This window comes from Erythrolamprus reginae, chromosome 6 (assembly GCF_031021105.1).
Source record: "Erythrolamprus reginae isolate rEryReg1 chromosome 6, rEryReg1.hap1, whole genome shotgun sequence".
NCBI classification, from domain to species: domain Eukaryota; kingdom Metazoa; phylum Chordata; class Lepidosauria; order Squamata; family Dipsadidae; genus Erythrolamprus; species Erythrolamprus reginae.
This window is the reverse complement of record NC_091955.1, coordinates 78,960,378-78,972,876: the sequence shown is the minus strand read 5'-3', so window position 1 is coordinate 78,972,876 and position 12,499 is coordinate 78,960,378. Positions and strand designations below refer to the sequence as shown.

The following is a 12,499-nucleotide window of genomic DNA, read 5'->3' as shown; positions in this document are numbered from 1 at the left end:
TTTGCTTCTGTGCATGCTCAGAAGCTGTGTTTTAAGCACTGTGTATGCGGCCGCTTCATGTCCGCGACCTCGTGGCACATTGCTGATTGAACCAGCAGTGGAAAAAAACCAGAACACCCCTTTTAGAATGGCCCACCTTGTTTAGAGTTGATTTTTATAAAATTGTCAAAAAAAAAAAAAAAGGCAACCAGAAAAGAGAGTACGATATAATCACTGTACAAATCTGATAAGAGTTTGCTTTAGTTTGTGATTTTCAGGCACTTTCTTATGTAACCTGAAGGCTGTTATACTTTGTAGAAGAATAATCAGAAATACTCAGTGCTATTTCTGCTTAGGAGCCATGGTAGTGCCATGGTTAAATGCACTATTGCAGGCTAACCTTGCCACAGCCAGCTGGCTCCAGGTAGACTCAATCCTCAATCCTTTCCTGTTTGGTAAGATTGTGACCTAGATTGTCTTCAGAGAATGTTGTAAAGCATTATGGAGTGGTATATAGGACCGGCTTCTATTGCTATTGCTAAGTGCATCTGGGCAGAGCTTTAAAAGGGCATTTTCTTTTGATGAACATTTGATCAAGGTGACCTCTTTGTTAAAAGAATATTGAGCAGAGAAGTGGCCCTCTACTTCCAAGTAGTGTAGAGTACTTTTGAAAAGTATTTGCATTATACAAGACAACCAGTTGAGGAAAGCTACTTGCCTTAAAGGTACCCCAACACCTGGTCTTGACAATTGATGACTATTTTACATGCACAATATTTAGATAATTTCCTTTGAAACTTTGATCAGGGATGTTGCAAAGGACTCTTCTCTGATGTACTCAGAGACTGGCAAGCTGTGAAAGTGTTGCTTCAATTGGTGTTACCTAATTGTCAGGAAAATGTCAGATCAAAATGTTGAACTCCAACTACTTCATAATTTACAAATTATCTATGAATATTTCCTATTTTAAATCTTGTTCTGTCAGATAACTCTTTTTCTTCTCTCTGTGTTCCCTCGATTTTCGCAGGGGATACGTTCCGAGACCGCCCCTCGAAAGTCGAATTTCCGCGAAGTAGAAATGCAGAAGTAAATACACTATTTTTGGCTATGAACAGTATCAAAACCCTTCCCTTAACACTTTAAACCCCTAAACTGCAATTTCTCATTCCCTTAGCAACCATTTAGATTATTACTCACCATGTTTATTTATTAAAGTTTATTAAAAAAATATTTATTAAAGGCTGACGAAAGTTTGGCGATGACGTATGATGTCATCGGGTGGGGAAAACTGTGGTATAGGGAAAAAAATAGCAAATTATTTTTTAATTAATATTTTTGAAAAACCGTGGTATAGCCATTTCGCGAAGTTTGAACCTGCGAAAATCGAGGGACCACTGTACATATTTTCACTCTTTTCATCCCATCTTAAGCGATGTAGGAAAGTGTTCTTGATTACATCAGTCCATTCAGTTTCAGTGTTGACTTGATTCAATCAAGTCAACCATGACCTGGATTATCAACCATGACCTGGATTATCATTTCAAGTTTTCAGAAAGGACCTTTTTCATAATAAGCCCAGAGATACCAGGACCTTGTGCATACAGAACATGGGTTTTGTGCCAATGAGGTCTAGTTCTTTTTTTTTCATTTGCCAAAAGCAAGAAAAGACAATGTCTCACATCTTTCTTTTCTTTTCTTTTTCTTTCCTCTGCAGGCTTAAACAGGCATTCAATCAACAGATGCAAAAATGAATAACTCCACGAACATAAGTTATTTGGAGGACAGAATGATGACGTCAAGTCCTTATAAAACAGTTGAGGTTATCTTCATTGTCCTGGTAGCTGGGTCCCTGAGCCTGGTAACCATCATTGGGAACATCCTGGTTATGGTGTCCATAAAAGTCAACAGGCACCTACAAACTGTCAACAATTACTTTCTTTTCAGCTTGGCCTGTGCTGATTTGATCATTGGGGTCTTCTCCATGAACCTGTACACACTTTACACTGTGACGGGCTCTTGGCCATTGGGACCTGTGGTTTGTGACCTGTGGTTGGCCCTTGACTATGTGGTCAGCAATGCTTCTGTCATGAACCTTCTCATCATCAGTTTTGACAGGTTTTTTTGTGTGACCAAACCCCTGACCTATCCGGTCAGGAGGACCACTAAGATGGCAGGGATGATGATTGCAGCTGCCTGGGTTCTTTCTTTTATCTTGTGGGCACCTGCCATTCTCTTTTGGCAGTTCATTGTAGGAGAAAGGACGGTACCTGATAAGGAGTGCTATATCCAGTTCCTATCCAATGCAGCTGTCACCTTTGGCACAGCAATTGCAGCTTTCTATCTGCCTGTTGTGATCATGACCATTCTGTACTGGCAAATATCCCGTGCTAGTAGGAGCAGGGTTAAAAAAGACAAAAAGGAGGGTGGCCACCACCAGGACCCAGCATCACCAAGTTTAGTTCAAGGTAAAATAGGGAAACCAAATAATAACAACCTCCCAACCAATGAAGATGGAACAGAACACAATAAAATCCTGAATGGTAAAGCCACTGGGGAGCCAGTCATGGAGAATTGTGTCCCAGCAGAAGAAAAAGAGAGCTCAAATGACTCCACCTCTGTCAGTGCAGGTGCTTCCAATGTGAAAGAAGATGAAGCCATCACAGAGAACCCCAGAGCTTCGGTCTCTCAAGTGAATGCAAAAGTGGAGAATTCTAAATTGACGTGCATTCGGATACTCACAAAGTCCCCCAAAGGAGATTACAGTGGCTCTACTAATACTGCCGTGGAGATTGTCGCCACTGACGGACAAAACGGAGAGGAGAAGCAGAACATTGTAGCGCGTAAGATTGTCAAGATGACAAAACAGCCTGCTAAAAAGAAAGCCCCTCCTTCCAGGGAGAAAAAAGTGACCAGGACTATTTTGGCTATTCTGCTGGCCTTCATTATTACTTGGACACCATACAATGTCATGGTACTCATCAACAGCTTCTGTTCGTCTTGTATTCCCAACACAGTATGGACAATTGGTTACTGGTTATGCTATATCAATAGCACCATCAACCCTGCTTGCTATGCTCTCTGCAATGCTACTTTCAAGAAAACCTTTAAGCATCTCCTTATGTGTAACTACAAGAACATAGGAGCCACAAGGTAAAACCAAAATAATGGGTGGGGGGATGACTCCAAATCGGGGGAAGAGAGCTCCAGATTTTATAAAACAATGCCATAGCACTTTATGCTCTAGTATGAAATCAAGAAGCTGGAGAACATGACAACAAGAAGATACATTGTGCTCCCTCTCCAATAACTGCACATCAAAGAGGATAACTTTTGGATCTGCGAGTCATTTGGAGGGAAGGCTATAATTCCGTAGAAGACCTGGAAACAGTCTTCCTTCCTCTCTCTTGACAGAAGGGCTTTTGAATTCATTCTTCACCTGTGGGCAACAACCTGTCCCCGAGAAATCCGTCTGAGCAAAGCTTTTTTGGGGAAGGGAGGGGGGTTTGCTTTGCTAAAGGAAAAACTACACAAAAGCATTTCAGGAAGCAGAACTAAGTAGGTATAATCCAATATTCCAGAGCCATTTATCCAGTTTGTGTGTTCATTTGAAACTGAGAGAAAAGGGAGTGGGGGAGAGACATCTAACATACTTCATGGAAGCTATAAGAAAAAACTGGAACAGCAAACATGGAATAATTCCAGTCAGTTTATTTCTCAATTATTTATTAATATGATGTTATGGAAATGCAAAATGGGAAAAGCTTGTGTTTAAGGAGTTTACTGTTAAAACAGGTAGTCCTCAACTTACAACAATTGAGTGAGTTTTGCCCCATTTTTTGACTTTTCATGCCACAGTTGTTAAGTGAAGCACTGCAGTTGTTAACTAAGTAACAAGGTTGTTAAATGAATCTGGCTTCTCCATTGACTTTGCTTGTAAGAAGGTCACAAAAGGTGACCAAATGACCCTGGGACATTGCAACTGTCATAAGTATAAGTCAGTTGTCAAGCATCTGAATTTTGACCATTGGGGATGCTACGGTGATCGTAAGTGTGAAAAACAGATATAAGTCATTTTTTTCAGTGCCATTATAACCTTGAATGGTCACTAAATTGTTGTAAGTTGAGGATACCTGTAGTTACCTCTCTTTCATGGCTTTATTCTACTTTGGGGGAAATATATATTTTACCTCATAATAAGAATGTTTTCAGACCAACTTCTAAAATATAGTACATCGACTTTCCCCAGCCTGATTTCCTCAATTTCTGTTGAGCATGAGCTGTTATGATGGTTCGGTGTTACAGCTAGGATTAAAATCATGTTGAACCATGCTGTGATTTGTTTGGGGTTTGGTTTTAGTGTGTTGTACAAATTGGTCATTGTAAATGATGATTTATGATACAGTGTGATGCATCAACCCAGGCAGCGGTTTGGCCACCAAAGTTTTGGCTTAACTTGAGATGTGAATCCAGCCATCATGAGGTAAAAATGCTAGAATTTTGATTGATCAATTGATTGATTGCCATCATGATCATTCCAAAAGTACCTTGTGTTATTTGGACCTTTCTCCTTGGATCAGATTTTTCAGTCAAACAGAAGGGGGGGGGATGGAAATAGTAAAGCATTTAGTACACCTTAAGATCTTTCTGAAGATGAGTTTTGAAAATAGACAGACTCTTCCAAAGAATAAAATGGGCAGGTTATATTTGCAGCAACAGTGGTACATTGAATAGACATTAACAACAAATATGATTGTGTAGGTTCATGGTTCAGTTAGCAACTGTATTTCTTTCCCATTGTTTGTTTATCAAAGATTCTGTTTTTTCAAATACGTAATCTGATGAGTCACACTCCATACCCAGGGCTGAAACTTATAGCACATCTTGAATTGTTAATATAAGAGATGTCAGGAAATGTTTCATTTTGAGATACTGTCCTGCTTTATAAAACCCAACAAGAGAAAATATGTGCTCAATCAAGGTCAGATGACCAAATGAGAGTGTCTTCCCTGGAATTAATTGCAGGATATGAACACCAAGGAGGGTAATTCTTGCAGAATACTCTTAGATGCACCGAAACAAACCTTGGCTTTACTGTGATGGACATATGTATGTCTATCACCCTCCCCTATTTTCAGTAGACATTGAGAGATCATAAATAACTTCAGGAAAAACAGAATTGGCCAGGTAAGAGTTCAAATCTACAGAATCTTCAAATCAAAGTTTGCCAGTCCTATATGTTCACCACTATCTTGCAATCATTTTTGCTATTACGTCATTAATACAAATTCATGAAATCAGCATCATGTTGCTGAGAAAGCAATGTAAATCCTAATTAATATGCTCAATCTTCGTTACCAAGAGATATCCTAGCCAGAATCTACCCCAAATAGCCAAGACTATTGATATTACTTTAAAAAGAAAGCTTTCCAAAGCTTTTGAGATATTTTCCTTCCTTATTCCAGTTAAATATCTTTCCATATATTTTAAACTGGAATGTCTACAGAAATTCTGTCATCCAAATCATGGTTGTCTCAAAGATGATTTTTCAAAACACAAATGGATATTCTTTTCCTTGAAGATGTTTCAGTTTCTTAAATTCTTCAGGTTAAAATTAAAGAAACTTATTGGATGAGAAGTGAAATGTCTTCAAAAAAAAAAAATTCAATCTTGAAAAAATTTTTTTTTTTCTAAACTAGAATAGCATATACATTTTAATTTCTATCCATACCGTATTTGTAATGGAATGTTTTTATCCTAAACTGCCTATATTAAAAAAAGAAGAAGAGTGGGAAAATACTAAAAGAATGGAAGAGGCATAAGTCGTTTTCCAATAATATCCATCAGAAAATTTGGCTATTGCAGTATTAGTTGGAGTTATAAAGCTATTACATAAAATTGTTTTGTACATTGAGTGATGAGGAAGAAAGCTTAAATGATTCTTAAGGCTGTGCATAGCTTTGAGGGGTGTTTTACTTTCAAGAAGATTCAAATTCTGTGGAAGTGTTTCGGGAACCAATCAGGGCCCTTGCTTCTAAATCAAAGTAAAGGATTCCTGCAGAATCCCACAACTCTTCTTTCTATTCTTTTTTTTTCTTTCTATTCTTTTCTTTCTATTCTTTCATTGATATATCTTATACCTATATATTTTCTTCTACTCTTTCATTGATATGCAGTGGTACCTCATCTTATGAATGCCTCTTCTAATGAACTTTTCAAGATACGAACCTGGTGTTTAAGATTTTTTTGCCTCTTCTTCCGAACTATTTTCACCTTACGAACCCAAGCAGCTGCTGCTGGGATGAAGGGGTTTCTTTTTTTTCCCTTTTTTGAAGAAAGAAAAGGGAAGGGATGCTTGGGGGAGGAACAATTTTGTAGAGAACAACGTGCTTGCAAAGGAACTGAAACGGTGTCTTTTTAAGAAAGAAAAGGGAGGAGGGAGGGGCAGCTTGGGGGAGGAAAATTTTTGTAGAGAACAACGTGCTTGCAAAGGAACTGAAAGGGTGTCTTTTTAAGAAAGAAAAGGGAGGGGCGCCCCCCTTGCCTTTCTTCCTTCCCACTCACCCTTTAGCCTAGCCTTGCTTCTTCCACCCGCCCCCTTTAGCTGCTCCTCCCTGCCCTCTGTTCGCCTCCCTTCTAAAGTTTGGGATTTTCCTGAAGGATTTGCACGCATTATTTGCTTTTACATTGATTCCTATGGGAAACATTGTTTCATCTTACGAACTTCTCACCTTACGAACCTCCTCCTGGAACCAATTAAGTTCGTATGATGAGGTACCACTGTATTTTACTATGAGCATATCCATCAGTAACCTTCATTATGTTTTGGACAAAATAAATAAATAAATAAAATAAACAAATAAAGTCAGGTTAAGAGGAATTTTGGAATACAGTTGCCTTCATAATACATATCTCTTCATCAGAGGAAAGTTAGATCATTTCCCATTGGCCTATTGTTTATCTGAATCTTCTAAGACTTACAGATAAATGGTAATATCATGATACTTCTGTATATTGAACACGCTGGATGTCAAAAAACAAAAACAACAAAGATCTTGGTGAAAACATTTGCTTCCTTTCACCTACAAGTAGCCACAGACTTAAAAGATCAGAGCTAGTTGAGTATGTATCTGCTGGCTTCACTTTTACACCCAACATTCCTTCTCATCCAAGCACCTCAGTTTCGTTAACCCCCTTTTCTCACACCTCACTTTCAATAACTCTTTATTTCTCACACCTTTGCCACATTCCTAGACAAGCGACAAGGTAAATAGACACAACTGAGAAATTTTATTTTCAGTGGATTTGTAATGAGGGAAAAAAAGGAAAATATTGTAAAGAAACCTCCCACTGAAACTATCATCCTCATGTTGGTTAGAAGAGCCATCTTTGCTAATTGTCACTATTAATATCCTAGCTCAGTGATGGCAAATCATTTTCCCCTTGGGTGCCAAAAAATGGGCGTGCGGTCTATCGCACATGCATGAGTGCCCACACCCATAATTCAATGCCTTGAGAGGGCAAAAACAGCTTCCCCCACCCCCTGGAGGCCCTCTGGAGGCCAGAAATGGCCTGTTTCCCAACTTCTGGTGGGCCCAGTAGGCTCATGTTTTGACCTCCCCAGGCTCCAAAGGCTTGCCTGGAGCTGGGGGGAAGGTAAAAACGCCCTCCCCCATCCCCATGGAGGCTCTCTGGAAGCCAAAAATGCCCCCTGTGAGAGCCAAAAATCAGCTGACCAGCACACACATGCATGTTGGAGCTGAACTAGGGCAACAGCTTGCGTGCCAGCAGATATGGCTCCGCGTGCCACCTACCATCACTGTCCTAGCTAATGTGACTATTTCATACACTACTTTCTCAATAAATCTGTTTTCCAAGACTCAATAACAAAAATTATTTAAGATAGGTTGGCAACCACTTTCAGCTATGATTTGTACTTATTTGGGGTGGATGAGAAGAAAGAGGGAAGGTGACAATGTCACATAGTGATGAATTTAGCATAGTTTTCAGGGTGTTGTTTAACTATGATGTGCTTATTTTGAGATTTACATTTCAGTTTTCATCTGTTTTCAATTTCAAAATGGTGAAAATTTATAGCTGTCCACATAACACAACTAACTAACATAAATTCAGGGGCGTGCATAAGTTAACCAGCGTGCCTCCCGTCCCCTGTCTCTTCTATAACTCTTTATCTTTCACTTCTATGACTATATCTCTATCTCTTCTTTTACTACTCTTCCTATGTTTTATTTCATTCCTACATCTTCTCCTCTATTCTTCCATTGATTGATGCAATATATGTATATCCCCTGTAACCTCATAGTGTTTTGGACAAAATAAAATAAATAACATGGTTGGAGGGGCTCATCGGGCAAAAAGAGGACCCACCTTAGCCTTATTTCTTTTCGATACCAAATTGGACAGTTTCCAAAAAGAGCTAAGGGCACAAATATTTAAACATTCACAGATACATACATTCTTTGACCAGATGGATAACGTGACGGTAGACTTTGTTCCAATGTTTTACCCAATTGTTTTAAATTCAGATCGCATTGAGCAATATGGTTTGTCACTCGTTTGAGTTTAAAGGCATGTGGAGCCTTATATAACACATCTCTGGCTGAAACAACCTCTGACTCAGAAGCTGTTTTAGACTCATTTACTTGGTTTCTCCCTGTGCAGCTTCATAATTTCTCATGAGTCAGAATGATAAGTGACCATAAACTCACCAGCAACTCATGCTCATGTTGAAACATGCTGAAAATAATTAAAACATGAGGGTATACAGTATTAGGAATACCCATGCCATAGTTGTTACATTCCCACCAAATCAGTTGTATGTAATCCAGATTTGCATAAGTCTACTCAATATATCTTCATGTAATGTAAATTTCTAAAGCAATTTTAAAAAAAAAGTTGTAGGCTGTATATTACAAGAAAAGATTGGACTGAATTCAATTCCTAAACATGAACATTTCTCAGTGCATACTTTATTCAGATTACATCTTGTGTAGAATCACTTGAACTACAACAGAAGCCACAACAAACTCCCCTTTGATAAAACAGGAATGTTTTCTCAATGTGAAAAAGGATGAAAGGGAGAAATGTGCATGTTTGGCTTACATGCAAAGTACAGTGGTCCCTCGATTTTCGCAGGTTCAAACGTCGCGAAACAGCTATAACACGGTTTTTCAAAAATATTAATTAAAAAATACTTTGTTGTTTTTTTCCCCTATATCACGGTTTTTCCTGCCCGATGACGTCATACGTCATTGCCAAACTTTTGTCTGCCTTTAATAAATATTTTTTTTCCATAAACTTTAATAAATAAACATGGTGAGTAATAATCTAAATGGCTAAGGGAATGAGAAATTGCAGTTTAGGGGTTTAAAGTGTTAAGGGAAGGCTTGTGATACTGTTCATAGCCAAAAATAGTGTATTTACTTCGTGGAAATTCGACTTTCACAGGCGGTCTCAGAACGCATCCCCTGCGAAAATCGAGGGAACACTGTATTTGGTTTTTGATCCGCCAAAGCAAAATTTATGTCATATTTTAAATGCATCCATAGAAAGTAGCATTGCCAGAAAAGATTTCCAAGTCCCGAAGATTGACATGTCTTTAAACATGTCACTTCTTCTGTGTGGAGGGGATACGGAAGAATGCTCAAATGTAATCCAACTTGTTTCATTCCACCTCAGGAATAAATTAGCTAACCCATGCTTAAAAATCAATCTAATTTGCATTGTAATGAAACTGGAGGCAGGTAGAGCAGGTTACAGAAAATAAAACATAATAGTTGATTTTATTGGGCATAATAGGGGAAGCCAAACAGTAATATACTGGGTGATTTCTCCTACAAGCACCCAATATTTATTAAGATTGACGTTTACGTGGTGATTGCATTTTCCATGGTAACCATATCTTACAATATGCCCAGTAAAGTGCATCAATTTTTTCTCAGCTAATCACTCTACAAACTTCAAACGTTTAGAGAGAGCAAGCATCAAGATCAGTATAGAACTTGTTTAATGCTTACCTGGCTCATAGATTTTAATCCAAAAATTCCCTCATTAATATTTTGGATGATTCAAGATGTTACATGATCCTGGGTAGATCTGTGGAAGTGGAAACTGGAGATATCTACTAGTGATGTTTTTGAGTGTCACTAGTTCATCTACATCAGGAGTGTCAAACTCACATCATCATTGGGGCATCACATGACACATTGGCACTTTCCCCTTCTTTGCTAAACTGGGCATGGGCATCTGGCCAAGGGCCGGGAGTTTGACAGTCCTAATCTTCATGCTTAGGATCTGATTGTACAATTGCAATACCTAGACTTATAAATTTACAGAGCTACATCATTTTAGAATGGGACTTCTTGTTGCAGCCATATATTATAGACAAAGCTACAATATTTTACCTTAACATAGCACTAGTTTTGTAAGAATGCATTTACTGTTTTATTAAATGGAAATGCTAATGTTGAAATCCTCCACTAGTGTTTCAAATGACAGTGTTTTTATATAAATAGCTCTGTTCATTATGAATCCCTTCACAACTACAGTGGTACCTCTACTTAAGAATATTTCTACTTAAGAACTTTTCTAGATAAGAACCGGGTGTTCAAGATTTTTTTGCCTCTTCTACTTAAGAACCCGAGCCTGGAAAAATTTCCAAGGAAATTTGAGAGTGGCACAAAGGCTGGGCCAGTTTCATGCCATTCCCCCTTTAATCCTGGCCATCTTGGGCTTTTCTGGGCTGCCAGAGGAGCCTTTTGGTGATACTTAAGGAGGCTTTGGCAATCCAGAGCGAGAAAAGCATTCTCCTTTCTCTGGGTGCTTGGAGAGGGAATAAACCTCTGCCAGCGCTCAGAGAAAAGAAATGCTCTCTTCGCTCTGGGCAGAGACTGTCCTCATCCTCTTCTTCTTCTTCCTCCTCCTCCCACCCAAATTCTGAGCTTTTATTTCTTTCCTAATGGGTTTGCATGCATTATTTGATTGATTCCTATGGGAAAAATTGCTTCTACTCACAAACTTTTCAACTTAAGAAGCTGGTCACGGAACCAATTAAGTTCTTAAGTAGAGGTACCACTGTATTGGAATTATATGGCCCTTCAATCTCAATAAACATGGTTGTTAACCAAGATGGCTGGGAAATCTGATAATTTTGATCCAAAAAACATCAAGATAGGGAAAACTGCTCCATTTTTATGAAATCCAAGTGATGGAATGATTTGGAATTGGGCATATTTTTCTTCTAGTGTATAAACCATGGGCTTCAGAATACAATTTTGTTGCTAGCTTGTTGTGTCTAGAATTCAAACTTTCTATAAATTAATTGGTATTCTAGAGGCAATCCCTCTTCATTTAACAGTAGTATAGCCATCCTTAAAAAGTGTTATGTAGTAAGATTGTTGTTGTTGTTGTTGTTATTTTTCCAGGCCTTAGGCTTAATTATACTCAAAAGTAAGCCTATTGAACTGAGTATAATATATATTCAGAAGCAAAAACTCAGTGTTTATCATTCTTCCCTAAGCATTCAAAGGAGTATGTTAGTTGACTCTTTATAGTGGGTTTTTGGATGGAAAATTGAATTAATTTATACCCACCATTCCCACATCTTAGTATTGCTTGTGTAAGCATCCCTCTTGCACACAGATTCTAAGTGACCAAAATTTGTATCTTTATTTAGGAACCCTTAAAAGGCAGGATCTTATTTACATAAGAACATAAGAATATAAGAGCCATGCTGAATCAGGCCAAAGCCCATCGAGTCCAGCTTTCTTTGTCACACAGTGGCCCACCAATTGTAAATGGGGATCTTGAGTAGAAAGAGAAGGCAAAACCCTCCCTTTCCCTTGATCCCCAACAAATGGTACTCAAGGGAATCCTGCCTGCCTCAACCAACATAGAGGCGGCACATGGACATCCGTGGTGGAATCTGTTCATGAATATATTACTCAAGGTTTTTTGGGGATTAGAACCAAGAAGAAATTTAGTTAGTTTCAGGGCAATCAGAGTAGTCTTTCATTCCACTTTAAAACACACTTATTTTTTTTATTCGTATTTTTATTTGTAGCAACTTGTGATTTGGCTATTTGAAAATTGTGTTATCAAGTGTGAGAAATCAGGAAATCCAGGCAGTTCAAATGAATATAAAGATTTATTACAAGCTTAAGCTCTCTATGAGAATCTGAACTACTAGCAGTCAAAGAAAATTGGCGGTAGAGAAGAGCCAATGTAATTCAAGGTGGGCTGGGCTTAGATCTCTTGTGGGCTTGAAAAGACTCGAGATTGATTATGCATTTGACTGCACACTCAAGCTCAGCCTGGTGATCTCTTCCATGTATATTACAAGCTAGCTCAGTCTTGAAACGCTTCTAGTTTAATAGGATAGCTGATAGAAATTTGAGAATGAACCATCTGGGTAGCTGAATTCATTTCTGAAATGCCTTATTAAGAGAGATCGAACGTCCTTTCTCAAGTCTTCCACTAGCGGGCAAAGTGATAGGCTTTTGGA

General features: G+C 38.5%; 1 protein-coding gene across 1 annotated transcript; it reads left to right on the top strand.

The window, feature by feature from the left end:
* Positions 1-1,726: 1,726 nt before the first annotated feature.
* On the top strand, positions 1,727-3,133 carry CHRM2 (cholinergic receptor muscarinic 2). Its single transcript, XM_070754854.1, has one exon. The coding sequence runs from the start codon at positions 1,727-1,729 to the stop codon at positions 3,131-3,133; it is 1,407 nt and encodes a 468-aa protein (XP_070610955.1).
* Positions 3,134-12,499: the final 9,366 nt, after the last annotated feature.

Coding starts and splice junctions, on each gene's coding strand:
- CHRM2 (XM_070754854.1), top strand. CDS start 1,727: ATGAATAACTCCACGAACATAAGTTATTTGGAGGACAGAATGATGACG.